General features: G+C 38.4%; 1 protein-coding gene across 2 annotated transcripts; it reads right to left on the bottom strand.

The window, feature by feature from the left end:
- Positions 1 to 884: 884 nt before the first annotated feature.
- On the bottom strand, positions 885 to 14,753 carry sirt1 (sirtuin 1). 2 transcript variants are annotated; one of them, XM_012966096.3, is made up of 9 exons: positions 14,195 to 14,753; positions 12,060 to 12,173; positions 10,607 to 10,848; positions 8,857 to 9,009; positions 8,319 to 8,466; positions 7,600 to 7,679; positions 5,254 to 5,440; positions 3,864 to 4,379; positions 885 to 2,197 (listed from the first exon to the last, which is right to left on the bottom strand). In XM_012966096.3, the coding sequence occupies exons 1-9, from the start codon at positions 14,745 to 14,747 to the stop codon at positions 1,893 to 1,895; spliced, it is 2,298 nt and encodes a 765-aa protein (XP_012821550.2). In that variant the 5' UTR covers positions 14,748 to 14,753; the 3' UTR covers positions 885 to 1,892. The 2 variants fall into 2 exon arrangements, with proteins under 2 accessions (XP_012821550.2, NP_001136381.1); NM_001142909.1 differs by lacking the exon at positions 12,060 to 12,173 and having other exon boundaries at positions 1,763 to 2,197; positions 14,195 to 14,569.
- Positions 14,754 to 15,051: the final 298 nt, after the last annotated feature.

Here is a 15,051-nt window from a genome sequence, read left to right as displayed (position 1 = left end):
CCCTCTTTTCATTTTACAAATGTTCAGAGGTATGCTTCCTGCTCTCCTAGCTGAGAGCTGGCATGCAGCAATGTTTGAAGCAGATCCCATTGTCCAGGCCCCCCCCCTGGATGGGGTCTGCTTCCTCTGTAATTACACGACTGGGATCTCTATTTCATCCTTTCATAAATATGCCTCTAGGTCCTCTAGCAGCACTTAAGTACTTTGTATCAGGCAGCATTGCCGGGGACACACAAGCACTTGCATGGAGTAATAGGCTACAAATGAAGCATGCATCAGTATTGATGGGCAGCGTCTACTCCCCTCCACCACCATCTTTCAGTTGCTAAGGACAGAGCTGCTGAGAGGATAACACCCCCAAACAAGCACAAAAGCAGACATTTAACCCCCGGCCTGCCAGTCACCACACATACTAATCCTACTAAAGCCCTCCCAAAGGAGCACAGGTACTTGTATAGAGTAAATGGCTACAGAAGTGTGGATTCTGACAAATGCACCATTTTATCTAATGATTCTATAGACAACATAACAGCACCTTTAAGGGTTATCAATTTCTAGAAATCATCAGGAGCTATGTCATAGCTGCTTTAACAGGTTGGCATGCAAAAAGCAACCCTTTACATTAATGTTGTCCTTTAGTGGCAGTTGAGCAAGGTTCAAGGAGTTGTAGGTGGAAAACAGATAGAGGTTAGATAGTCCTGCTCTGTATATAAGGGCAAAGTCTGTTTTGGCCAAGCCCCAGTGCCAGCTATGAATGCAGGTCCGGGCAGCAACAAATACAAATACCTGCAGTGCACGTAAAAGCTGCTCGGCCCATGTGAGGACAACTGTAGGCACTTAAATGGATTGCTGATCAAACATGGAAGACAAAATGAAGAACAAAGTTACCAGTCAGACATTTTATTTACTTTAAAAGAAGGAAAGATTAGTGAAGAAAAAGCCTTCATCTTTAATACTGTACAAGAATATTGAATTGTATAAATACTGACTGCAGACAATTAAAAATACTAACATTACATACTACAAGAAGATTGCATATTAAGAGAATGATAGAATTTTTATTGAATTGAATCTTCCATACAAATTCTACCACAGTGACAGAGGCTTCCATCCACAAAGACTAAGTCTAAACCTAAAGAAAATAAATTACTTACATTTTCTCTACAGCAAAACGTTCAGCGTCTCGTTACTCTTGTATAACAAACTCTGCATCACGATAATGAAGAAATAAACATTTATACAGAATAGTATTTTCCTTTTTTTTTGTTTTTTGTACTGCTGTTATCCCAGTAAATATATCAGTCTATTAAAAAGGCAGAAATATAGGAAACTTGTAGTTATATTTTCATGAATAGTTTTTTTTCCCCAATAATAATTACACTAAGTGTAGAAAAAAACCTCAGAAATAACTAGTGTAATGAAAGCATAACAGGAGAGGATTAGAAAATGGAAATGAAAAAAAAAATTATTATGTATTTATATATATATATATATATATATATATATATATATATATATTCGAAAATGACAAAAAAACCTTGTCTTTGGCCTATGGTAGCTGCTCCTTTAAGACAAACCAGTTTTCTCTTGTTTGAGAATATTTCAATTAAAAAAATGTATTTATAAATTATATCACCAGTATATTTATGCTTCCCAAAACAATGAAAAGAATACAGGAAGTACAGGATGAATGTGTACAAAAATAATTACACCAGGTTCTAGTGTAAATATACATTTCCTTAAAAAAGAAACAAAAAAAATGCCAAGTGGGTTTTGTTTTTAATAACATACTTGCAATGCATGCTGTATTGAGCCCACAAACTGGCATGCATGTATGTCCAGTTTGGAAGTCCTAATGCTGGTGGTCGGTGGGATTGAAGGCATTGGGAATACTATAAGTTCATGGTAGTACCATCGATTCCTAGAAGATCATCACTTTGATACAGTACAACCCTCTCGGGTTCTCTTTCTAAGTCTGCCCTGTTATCTGTATCAGTCTCATTCTCATATTTAGCATGGAAGCATTCTTCAGTATCACTATCCTCTTCGATAGGCTCATGCAGGCTTGGGCTTAGTAAAGATTCGCTGTCGCTGTTTGTTCCACAGGAACTAGATGTCAGATCTTCATCTGAATCCGAAAACACTTCTGCGCCGTGAAAAATATAGCGATTTGGCGCTAAAAATAAAAACTGCGTGCCTGAAGACAAAGAATAGAAAAATACTGTTAACACATACATGTATTTTACATAACCATTTTAAATTATAAGCCGCCAGCAAACACTTTACAATTATATATAACAAACAGGGGTCCAACAAAAACAATCCAATTTGATATCCTGTGGATAATGTGCATCCTGGACACCTTTACCATGTGATGGGGTGGGCATGATGGTGCTTAAGCAGCAAGTGTGCTAAGATCTCCACATAATAGTATTTCATCGTAGTGCCATATAAGCTAGGGCACATAGAGTGCTGTCGGCCCGTTTTTTTTTTTCAGGCTGAGAAGCAGATCCACTCCCTTCTGCACCCCAGTGATCTGCACTTAAAAGTATAGATCCTGCTTGCATTCAGTGGAGGTCGACTTGAAAATGCCTGATTTCAAAGTTCCTGCACACAAGCAAAAGCTGTTCTTTTAAGATTAGACGAATAGAGCTGCAGAAGGAAGTGGGCCTGCTTCTCTCAGCCTGAAACGCTCTGTGTGCCCTCAGCTTTAAGCTGACCATAAATGCACCGATATAATTGTACAAAACATAGTTTCGGACGGTTTTCAGACTGTGTGTGGGCTCCAAATTATCATCCCGATAATTTTCGTACCATGGTGATTGGACGTTTAGTAAATTGGAAAGGTTGTATTGTGTATCTGCCGATATCCTTGGGGAACCTACACTTTCATACTGCCTGCCAACTATTTCATGGTTGGAACACCCTCCGCTGTGTTATTTTTTTGTATTTTATCCTACAATTTCAATCGGAATGTTAGTTTTAGATTGTTGCATTTAAACATGAGATCGATATCCGAATGTTTGTCGGAAGACTAAAATCTAAACATGTATGGCCAGCTTAAGGACCATGTGTGTTATATTAGCCTTATGTAGTACTACTTTGCAGAACTGTAAATGTTACTTTAGGGAATACAGATTCTTTGTACTTTTTGCAATGATTTTTCTGTTACTTAATGCAAAGGGAGACAGTAAGTTGCCAAAGCTCTTTTTGTGCCTGTGGTTCAAGTGTGGTTCAACACATGAAGCGGCAACATGTTCTACAGTGCTATACAAAGGGTTCTCTTTTCAGTACAAATTCAATGACAATGACCCTGGGTTCTACCCTGATATATATATAAATTAGGGCTACAACTTGAGTTCTCTTTTCCATGCATCCTGTTTAATGAAACTACTCTTATATTGATACATGTATAAACCTGCCTGATTCAAACCAATTTAATATGTGGTACTGATATTGAAACGGCAATGTTTGTATAGTTTTTTTTTTTCTTACTGGCGATTACTGTTGTACCTTAATAGGTGCCATAATACTTGGGAATTTAAAGCATGTATTATAAAAGCTGTGTAGTTGGGGAATTATCTCTCTGAACCAGTTGTAGATGCCATTTAGCGAGTCAAAAAAATTACACGGTTACCGGAATTAACTTTTAGTACAAAGTCAATATAGGTACCAGGTTGATTTTTTTTTTTTTTTTTTTAAGTCAGGAACAATTTTTTTTTACCCTGCTGATGCAAACTTGCATTCGTGTCACAGATTTTTTGGTTTTCCTTTTGCCCCACTAGCAGTTTCCTTTAGACAAAAAGGGTAAATTTGATGGACTTTTCAACCACTACGGCACTGCACACAAGTAATATACTTACTGTCTAGGCGCTTGCTGATCTGTTCTTTTGTATATTTACTTTCCAAATCCTTGGCTGAATCAATGTCAGTATCTTTCTCAGCTGTTTCTTGATCTTTCTCATTGCTGAGCTGTGTGTTAGCTTCCTTCGACACTTCTAGATTTTCCTCACTACAGTTGTGTGAAAGCTTGGAGGCTTCCTCGGGTTTTTCCAATGAGCGCATTGTATTAGAAGCACTTAGCTGTAAGTCTGTTCCACGCAGGTCGCTTTGTAGTGCTGGACTTTGCCCTGTGTTTAAGTCTGTAGATGGGACAGTCTCTGGTGAGGTAAGGAAACCTTTGTGTATTCGAGGGGGCTTTTCTGTGATTTGTGAAAGTTTTAAGGAATTGGTACAAAGCTGGGAGTATTTCCCATCTAGTCTTTGACATAACTCGTTTATAATTACATCACAATCTCCAAGCAGTTCTATATCGAAGTGTAAATGAGGCAATGGTTCCCTATTAATTAGTATCTGAGGCACTTCATGAGGAATAGAACCTGAAAGAAAATAGACAGAAGAATCAAATGTAATTCTGACAGGCATTTGTTGAGTAATTGAAATAACACAAATATTCTTTTCATATAGTCTTTGTAATGCTTAGGTTGCAAATGTGTGTATACACTGGCCAATAATTATTTAAAACAAAATGTATCTGTTTTTGGTGGGTCATTATAAATATAATATATATTAATATAAATAAATTATAAACAGTAAGTGTTATGGGGCATCCCAAGCTTTAAAAAGGTGTACTAACTCTGCTTGCATTTTTGCCTTGTTTGGATCATTGCTCCATTTTGATATCCTATGCTTTCTTGTCAGTGACACCTTTCTCTTATGATAAATAAGTATGGGTAAGCATGGTCTACAAGCCAGGTGTGGATACAGTATCCCTTCAAAACATAAATACACTTCTCCAGTTATGGGGAATACAAGGTAATTGCAGAAATACTGAAAAGATTATCTGTTTAAAAATATACAGAAAAGTAAATGCAGAACAAAACAAAAATACAACTTATCACATAAGATAAAATCTATCCATTCAACAAGACTAGCACACAGCAAGGTCTGTAGCCAATGTGATCTTTTACCTGGTGGTACAATTACCACAGATTCATATGGCTAGTTTTATAACAAATATAGACCACATGGAGGCTGATGTAGATTTTAAACAGAAATGTAAGCTTCACATTTCAAGGGCTGCTTAAATGGGCTTAAAAACAACCCACCTGACCTACAAACTGAAGTCACTCTGTTCCTATGTGACTGATTTTTGCAGGACTTACAATTTGCAGGTACAATAATGGCATTTTCTTGAAAACTATTATACACTCAATATTTGATTAATAGTTTTTAATAAAATAAAATACATACTTGGTATTAATGCTACTGGCCTGACTTTCAGGGAAGATCCAATAACAATAAGAAGATCAACCTCGTTTTTGTCATATTTCATAGCTCTGTGAAACTGTTCTGGCAAGTTTTCACCGAAAAATACAATGTCCGGTTTCATGATGGCAAGAGGCTCATCAGATGAACACCTTGGGCACCTTGGAACTATCTGTATGCAAAACAAAAATGTAACTGTTGACAAAAATATGAACTTCTGTAACAGCAAGTTGCAAATAGCTACAAAAGCCCAACTGTTCCAGTAGAGACATAGAATAATAAAATATTGCCATGGATATGCCGACCTATTTTTAGCAAATCACAATGCACTCACTGCAGTCAAGTAATGCAGACAACAAGTTGTGTAAAACAGTGGAATAACAGACATTACTGCTGCTTTATTGGCTTGCATAAGTGAGTGCATTTCTTTGCACTTGTTCCTACTACCAGCTTGCTGGCACAAATACAAATCTTTTACCACTAGAACTCTAGATCCAGACTTGAGTCAAAGCGAACCTCTTCCAAGATCAATGATACATTATAAGGAAAGGTACATTCACATTTACAGTATAATTGGCAGAATACTGCAGTCTTAACTAGGAGTTAAAAAACAAAAAATAATAGGTTGGCTGTGACCGAGCAAAACAAATATGAAATTCAGATCTCTTATGTAACACAAAATGAGAGGAAACTAGAAAGACTTGTTATTTAGCTAGCCCAGGGTAGAGGATGAACCTAGGCTGGGGGCGGCCATTTAAAGGTATCTTCTAATAAGTTAACACCTATATATCTTCTACTAGAAAGCAATTGTTTAAGACTTTTTAAATAACTTTTGTGTTCTACTGGTGCTATTTATTAACTTGTGTACTGCTGTGGAATTGGTAGCAAGTGGACAAAAAGAACTGTCACTACTGATTCACATAGTAAATAGTTGAGTTTTTTTTTACTCCATAAGCTCAACATTCTGCTGCATTACATTTTTTTGAGAGGTGCCAATATAAGTCAGTTAAACAGATATCCCAATGGCTATTTATTGGTTGCTTCCCCCATTGCTGAAATGCTTTAAGTGTTAATATAACCTCCTTTCTGATGAGCTCAGTCAGTTGGCTTACATTATAAAAAAAAAAAAAAAAATAGCACATAAACAATATCTTAACTGGTAAAAATAAATATACATTTATTTTTTAACAGACATACCATACTCCAAAATTTTCCCTCTTAGACTTATAAGGCAATGAAACCCCAACCTCACCTTACCAGAGAACTGTGCACCATCCTTTATAGAAAGCAGGGGGACCTCAAATCCCAGAATCCATAGCGCCACAATGAAACAAGATGAGGAAGGGGTAGCATTGCATTATAAGCCTATGCCAAAAGCCATTTACTCATTAAAGGGAAACTGTGGCTAAATTTGTTAAAGCGCCCCACACACCACAGAAACCCCTAATACACCTATCACTGTAAACTGTTCCTTCAAAAAGTATAAATAAATACCATTTAATAAGCTAAAAACCCAACAGTTCTTCTCTTTCTGCATCATTTGAAATCCTGCCCAGGGAGGAGGGACTAAAACATTGATGCTTACAGACAGCATTCAGGAACTACATACCCACAATGCATTGCACTGTGATGTTCCTTTCCTTATTGACATAATCTGTGCAGGGAATGGTGGGATGTGGAGGATGCAGGCAGAAAGCAGGCTAAGGACAGTCATCTTCTGTTATATTTTATTTTAACCTCAAAGTAGTCAGCCGGATCAGCAGGAAAATAGGGGGCCATGCTTAGGTAAAAGTTCCAAACCAGATTATTACGTTACAAATGAAAAGGCTGCAATATTTTTTTAATTGATGTATCCTGCAAAGTTGTTTGAAAGTATGTTTACTTTTTAAAAAGCATAAGTTGTGTTTGGGTGGAAATGCTGTACAGGTATAGGACCCATTATCCAGAATGCTCGGGACCAAGGGTATTCCGGATAAGGGGTTTTTCCGTAATTTGGATCTCAGTACCTTAAGTCTACTAACAAATCAATAAAACATTAATTAAACCCAATAGGATTGTTTTGCATCCAATAAGGATTAATTATATCTTAGTTGGATTCAATTACAAGGTTCTGTTTTATTTATACATAGAAAAAGGAAATCAGTTTTAAAATTCTGAATTATTTGATTAAAATGGACTCTATGGGAGACGGGCATTCCGTAATTCGGAGCTTTCTGGATAACGGGTTTCCGGATAAGGGGTCCGATACCTGTACTGTATAATTTTAAACTTAATAAATAAATCTCATTAAAAAAATGTATTTCTGATTAATGCAATAAATCAGTGTGTTACCTGATTAAATATGTCCTCTCTAACAGCTTCACAGTCAACTTTGTATTTACATACAAGACAAGATGCTTCAGCAAATGATCCTATAAAAGATGCAAAAACAAAATGAAATGTAGTATATATTTTTATTTCAAACACAATGCTATATCTTCAGAAAAGCTGAAAGGTAAATCACGGCCTGCTAAAGCCTGTAAACAATAAAGTCACTTGTTTAAAACAGATTTCTTATTTGTTGATCTGGGTAATTACCCCTCAGCATATACTGTATATTCAACATGTACAGGAAACTGTATATTCAGCATAGGTCCATTATTATATATGCCTTAGTGCTAACTGTAGCACTCACATGTGGCGGCACTAGTTTATGTGTAGCATCACCTTGGTTGTGGCATCACAGAAGCCCAAGAAAATGGAAGCACATGGTGATATGGGGGTCTGCTACAAAAGTACACTGCTATGTTCTAAAGATAAAGGTAACCTTTTTAACTGACTTTAGATTGAATTGTTAGGGGAAAATAAACACAACCTTCTTTTAGCTTAGGTGAAAATGACCTTAAATACACAGGCAGCACTAAAAGGGTGGCTCAGGAATGTGTCCACATATAATATCTGTACTTCTGTTTCTTCAGAACCATTATATTCTTCTCTATCTTACCCATAGATATGCATAGTTCATTCCCAGTATATTTTATTGTAAAGCAAATAATATGTAAAATACAAACCATGACATTGTATAATCTTTTCAATCCCAGCAACTTGTTCAAGTGTGTCTATATTCTGGGTATAGTTTCTGAGCAGCTTTTCCTCTTTATCCAACATAGCTATAAATCTGTGGCACAACGAAGGCTGAAACTGGCCAGGAAAGATTTCCTATAAATAAAAATATTAAAACAATGCTTAAGAATCCTTGGCAAAAGTACCCCTTGTTCGATAAGTGTCTATTTAATGTTTGGGCTTTCCCCTTACGTGGGGTAAAAGTCATTCTATTAGAATTCAGGGAATACCCCATTATTAACCCTAATTGGTCTTCTGGCTGGACTTAACTTCACAGTTTCCAGCAATTACACTACTGTAACCCAAATATGACTCCAAAGATAAAATATACATACAATATATACAAATCTGAGGGATCGACCAAATCACTAAAATATAGGTTCATGTGGAAATGTTTCCAATATCACAGGTTGGGCTGCTTTGAGCTCCCTAGGGGGCTGACCCATGGTTTAGGAAATTTGGGAAATTATATATAGTAACACTTACTTTAGCAAATTTAAAAAATGGTCTTGGATCTTTCCTGAAGTATTCAATATCAAACATGGCTTGAGGATTAGGAAGGTCTGGAAAATCCACTGCAAGACGAGCATAAATGCCATCTCTTGATCTAAAATCTGGTATTCCACAAGATACCGAAACCTACAGTTCATAATACAAAATAATACACTTATTTAAATATTACTCTGCATATTCAATAAGATATCAAAAAGGGTCTCAGAAAAGATTAAAAAGTTTCATATTAGTAGGCATTAAAAATTGACTCTTTCATTGCCAGTCAATTTTGCCAAAAAATTTGCAAAAAGTGCAGGGTAACATAGTAACATAGTAAGTTGGGTTGAAAAAAGACATACGTCCATCAAGTTCAACCATAATGCCTATATATAACCTGCCTAACTACTAGTTGATCCAGAGGAAGGCAAAAAACCCCATCTGAAGCCTCTCTAATTTGCCGCAGAGGGGAAAAAATTCCTTCCTGACTCCAAGATGGCAATCGGACCAGTCCCTGGATCAACTAGTACTAAGAGCTAAAGAGCTAAGAGGGTTTTTTTTTTTTGCCATTATGTGCTTTTTCAATACAGGCGCAATTCTTATGAAGTAGGATTTTTTTTTTTTTTTTTAATTACAGGTATGGGACCTGGTGTTTTCTGGCTAATGGATCTTATGGAATTTAGATCACCGTACCTTAAGTCTACTAAAAAATAATTTTAACATTAAATAAACCCAAACGAATTGTTTTGACTCCAATAAGGATTCATAATATCCTAACTGGGACCAAGTACAAGGTACTGCTGTATAATTACAGAGAAAAAGGAAATCATTTTTAAAAAATAGAATTATTTGATTAAAAGGGAAATAGCCTTCCCATAATTCTGAGCTTTCTGGATAACAGGATAACATACCTGTATATATGTGGAAAATAGATATACAGAAGAATTACATTTGTTAATATGTTTTCTAGGCAGACTACTGCACCCAAAATATTATTTGAATACAAAAAAGCTGACCATACGCTAAAAGATCTGCTGGTGAGATCACCAAACATGTGATCTGTGCTGAATTTGCCCACCAATACACCGGGTGAAATGTTGGGCAATACTGACGGTAAAATCAAACCTACCCAATCGTGATCTGGCCAATTTTAGGCCATATATCCGTCAGATTCGGTCTGATGTACCCGAATCGGCAGCTGAAATCTGCCCATGTATGGCCGCCTTAAAGGAAAAGTAACACTAAATTTTTTTAAGTAAAAAATTCTACCCTGCACCAATAACTGCCCTATCCTGCAAACCACTTGGTATTTTAAATGCTTTAATAGAAAATACCTGCTAAAACTTCGCTTCCTGTCAATTGAACTACGGCGATATGACGAAGGAAGGAGCAGCATCCGCTATGCGACGATCGATTGATCGAGCCTAGCCTTCTTTCTGTATAGGAAGGAGTCTGGCTAGGCTCGATCAATTGATAGTCGCATAGGGGATGCTGCTCCTTCCTTCGCCATATCGCTGTAGTGCAATTGACAGGAAGCCATGTTTTAGCAGGTATTTTCTATTAAAGCATTTAAAAAACTAAGTGGTTTGCAGGATAGGGCAGTTATTGGTGCAGGGTAGAATAGCTTTTTTTACTTTAAAAATTTTAGTGTTACTTTTCCTTTAACTCTATTCCTGTAGAGAGAGTTTGATAGTATGCCGAATATCAACTGACAGAAAAAAATGAATAAATAATAATAAACACTTACCCCTGCTCCCGTTAAAACAATTATTTTCTTGCTCTCTTGTAAAAGTTTCACAGCATCATCAATGGTGTTGATGTCTTTACGCTTCTTTCGTTTTGGTGGGTCAGAAAGAATGTTTATAACTATCTGCCACAAAGTCATATCATCTAACTCTGACGGTGCTACAGTGTCAGGGAGCAGATCCTTAAGAATTGTCCGGGGATCAGTTCCCATCATTAAGTGCCTCTGAACAAATGTATAGGGCCCTGCAAAAAAAACCAAAAAACAATACAAAAATATATTTGATAAATTCTACTAATCAATGATCTTACAGATTTATTTCCATCAGGGTAAGAAGGTGGTATAGAAAGATCCCTGGACTAACATATTTTCTTTCTGCAAAAAAAGTGTAGCCAAGGGAAAAAAAAATGAGCAATTTAAGTTGGGGGTTCCTAACATATTGGCACCCAACAGTAAATTAGGTTTTGTTGTCTTTTAAGGATGTTAGCAAATGATGATGGACAGCCCTAATTTTACCCAAAGGGACGTGATGGCATGAGAACTTTATTATAATTCAGAATGAAAGATTTGGGTGCATAAGTCAATGATGAACATCATCAATGATGTTTACATAAATGGTATAATAATAACTTTGGCTTAGCATAAGGAATTTGTGACAGGGAGTTCTGTGCCTGTACCGAATTGGAAATAAAATACTACATGAGAAGCATATTGCCAATGTAGATTATTCCACTGTAAAACCTCTTCAGAGATAACAGTTGTCTCTGGGAGCTGTTCAGTATCTTAAGCGTTAAGCGAAGAGATAAAGGTCTTTATTTTAAAAAGGATGACCAGTTTATTACAGATAAAGCAGCAAATTTTATATATATTTTGGGTATAAAAAAAGACAAAAGTCCATCAAGTTCAACCCTTACCGATAAAACCCAGTGCATGCGCAAGTGCATTTGTAAGCCAACATAGATCTCATAAAGTACAAGGTGTGTAGTACTCTGGGATAACCCCAGGCTAATGTCTAAGGAACCTAAGGCCTCTGTTGCTCTAGCAAATGCCAGTGATCATGAGTTTACCATTAAGAAAACACTGTACAACGTTGCACAGAGCTGGGTTGCAAAGAGAAAGCCACCACTTTCAAGAAAACAAGACCACAAGATGGTCAGAAAGCTATCAGCAGAATGTTTTGTAGCAGGGATTCTGTACCAGTTAATTTATGAAGCCCTAATAAGAAAGGTCTCAGTGGAGGTCACCACAAGTGTCCAACATAAAAAAAATTTGTGTATTTATTGTCTAATGTCCATTGGTAAGGCTGTAAGAGGAGAATGCTATAAATTTATCAAACTCAAACTAATTTTTTCTAATATAGTAAGGATAATTCTGTTATAAACTAAAGATTTTGCTAGCATGGTTATTTCTTTCTACTAGGCACAACTAGGCCTATAACAAAAATAGGCATCTTTACCTATACAGGGCCTGGGTGCCCAATCACTTGAGCTGGCATGAGATGCACCATCATCATCTTCACTGTCACAAGAATGAAAGCCACCAGCAAGATCATCATCCAGATGGATACCCGCTGTAAAAGAATTCAGCCAAGGGGTTTAAAACAAGGCATTTTCTGAAACAAAGACTGCACCAAGAACAACGTTTTCTATCCAATACACAAGTACATTTTTGTCTTTGTGGCAAAGATAACACATTTTGTAACAATTTAATAATCACTCTCAGTGAAAGGGTGTAAATGAGTGATGAGTGGGGTCACAAAATACACTTTTTCCTGGAACTCAATCTGTTAGTGACGTCACCAAGGTGGAGGCTCACAGAAAAAGATGATGGTAGGTATAACAATACCAGCACCTGGACCCACCAGAACCAGCAACCCAAACTCACCTGACCAGAGGACAGTTGATTTACACATCACTAGTGGAAATTTTAAATGTTTCGTCCACACCTCCTGAGTTGTTACTCATTGTGAGCAAAAAACAATGGGAACTGCCCTGTGTGCAGTGCTGATAATGGGAACTCATTCCCCCAAACCCTAGCACCCTCAACTAGCCTCCATTAGCCAACTCCCTGCTCCCATTCCACATGGACAATTATGCTAAAAAAGATCACAAAATGAGCAGATCTTCACCCGCTGGTCATAGGTGCTGTCAGACAATGCATCCCCAATCAGAAAACCACACCTGTCCCATCGAGATCTGGACAATTTAAGACTGTCAGTCGTGTAGGCCTGAAGGACCCGAATCGGAAGCTGAAATACCTGTGTATGGCCAGCTAAAGTGCTGCCCCAGTAGTATGGAGGCTGGAAAAGCACAGAGACAGATCAGGGAGTGGCAGTGAACTTGGCTCACCACCCACAAATTGCAACCCCTGGGTTATGCAGGTTTTAGGTCGACCTGCACTGTTGTGAAACCTCCATAAAAATGCAGAGTACCGTAGAGGAGATCATAGGTGCCATCTTCTGTTTCTTCAGATCCTCTTCATGCAACAAATCCACAATTTTTAGGATCCGGCCAAACCCTGAATCCTTTGCAAAAGATTCGGCCGAATACGGAACCGAATCCTAATTTGCTTATGCAATCTTCAGAATCTTGCTGAAAATGGCCGAATCCTGTATTAGATGCATCCTTGCACTTCACAGAACCTCCTTGCACTTCTTCAGAACCTGAGCAGTTGGAGCTACTCTGGGATCAGCTTTAACTATGCATGTCCCTCAGGCTCTGTGTCAGCAAAGTGAGGATACAAAAAGTGATGACTGTGACTCCCGTTACTCTGCATTTAATGGCAGGTTCACACACATGGACACTTTTAAATGTAACTTTGTGGGGCTAAAAGAGGCCAGTTAAGGAGCTGTTTTGGGGAGGCTGAAATTTCCTTCAGGAAGGACCCTTAAGTTTCTTTATCCTACCAGTACAAGGACAGTTAATGAGCTCTATACAGCCTATGTGTAGATAGTTAAGGCCAAGAGAAGGCAATAGCCTCCCTTTTGGGAAAAATGCCCTGAAGGGAAGAAAAGTAGTGATGTGCCTACATTTTAGCCACATCCAAGCCATTCACAGCCTGGGTTTGTACATGTGTAGTTGAGTAAAGCTCTTTGACTTGCCTGCTGTAGGGATTCCAAAGAGAAGGTAAGTGAAGATTTTACCCTGGGCTGGTGCATTTTTTTCTACAAAGGAGCAGCGGCCCAACTATAGGGTGTAAGCATAACTTTTAAGCTTTCTTGGGCAGGGCTCTCTTCACCTGTTGTATCAGTTATTGATTGCTTTATATGTTACTCTGTATGTCCAATGTATGAAACCCACTTGTTGTACAGCGCTGCGGAATATGTTGGCGCTTTATAAATAAATGTTAATAATAACTCACTCACATATACCATTGCTAATGTTTTTAAATGGAATATATGTTCAAACTTGGCAAAAGCACCTTCATTTGTATGGGTCAGTATTAGCAAATGGAAGGGAGAGAGGAGTAGCACTCTATACCCACTGATGCGCTGAATCGCCCACATTACTGCACTGAAGAACCTCCAAACACCTACAGAATATGCCCCGCCCAATGCCGCTGTTAGTAGGGAAAGAGTTAAAGGGAACCAACCTCCGTAATCAACAGCCTGATCCGACAGGTCTCCATTGGGCATCTCCTCGGCTCCGCCCTCCTCCTGGCCTTGTACCAAATACGTTCCCAAAGGAAGGCCCTGAAAGCCCGAGCCATTGTGCGCTCTGGATTTGCTTTCCATTGCCGAAGAGGCCTCGCCTTCCTCCTGGAGAGAAGCAGCTATAGGCGGCAATGCCGCTTTTCCCTCGCTTTCAGCCCCCACAAGCTGGCTCCCACCCCCGCCGGTATCTTCCAAGCGCTGCCTTTTGGAAAGGGGCTCGCCATTTTCTTTTGAGACAGCTAACACAGCGCCGGCAATGGGAAAACCTACACGATCTGAGTCCGCCATCTTCCCACTGCCAGAGAAGGAGTCGCCCATCAGCTGTACGATGGAGCGCAGCGAACCACGTGATACACCGTTTCCTATTGGTTCCCCGGCCGTGTGACGTGTACAATAACAAACTAGCCACTCGCATGGTACCTGGGGATGCGCTGGCACCGCCACAACGAACGGAGAGGGTGTTGGAAAGCGAAATCGGCAATAAAGTGTCATTTTCAGGGGTGTGTTGGTGTGGTGATTGTCAAGCCCGCAAAGCCTGTTAGCAGATACAAAAGCCAAAGGAGAGGGGCATTTTTTATAGTCCGTGTAAAAACTTTCTCTTGAAGTTGTCTCATGTCTAGGGGGAAAAGAACTGGGGAGATGCTGAAACCATTTTGGCGTCATTAATCAGTGTAGGTTAATAATATTTGGCTTAAGCATCATTTTTAGAAGCTCTGTGCATAACACATTTGTGGATGTAATTTGCCGAAATTGCCTTAAGAGGAAACTTGGGGCGACTTTGGCAAATTGCTGCGCA

Source organism: Xenopus tropicalis, chromosome 7, assembly GCF_000004195.4.
Source record: "Xenopus tropicalis strain Nigerian chromosome 7, UCB_Xtro_10.0, whole genome shotgun sequence".
NCBI lineage: Eukaryota > Metazoa > Chordata > Amphibia > Anura > Pipidae > Xenopus > Xenopus tropicalis.
Note: the sequence above shows the minus strand (reverse complement) of the source record. Positions and strands in the feature narration are given on the sequence as shown.

Coding starts and splice junctions, on each gene's coding strand:
- sirt1 (XM_012966096.3), bottom strand. CDS start 14,747: ATGACACTTTATTGCCGATTTCGCTTTCCAACACCCTCTCCGTTCGTT. Junction 10,849..12,059: donor GGCACCCAGGCCCTGTATAG/GTAAAGATGCCT, acceptor TTTTTTTTGCAG/GGCCCTATACATTTGTTCAG. Junction 7,680..8,318: donor AAAGATTATACAATGTCATG/GTTTGTATTTTA, acceptor CATCTTTTATAG/GATCATTTGCTGAAGCATCT.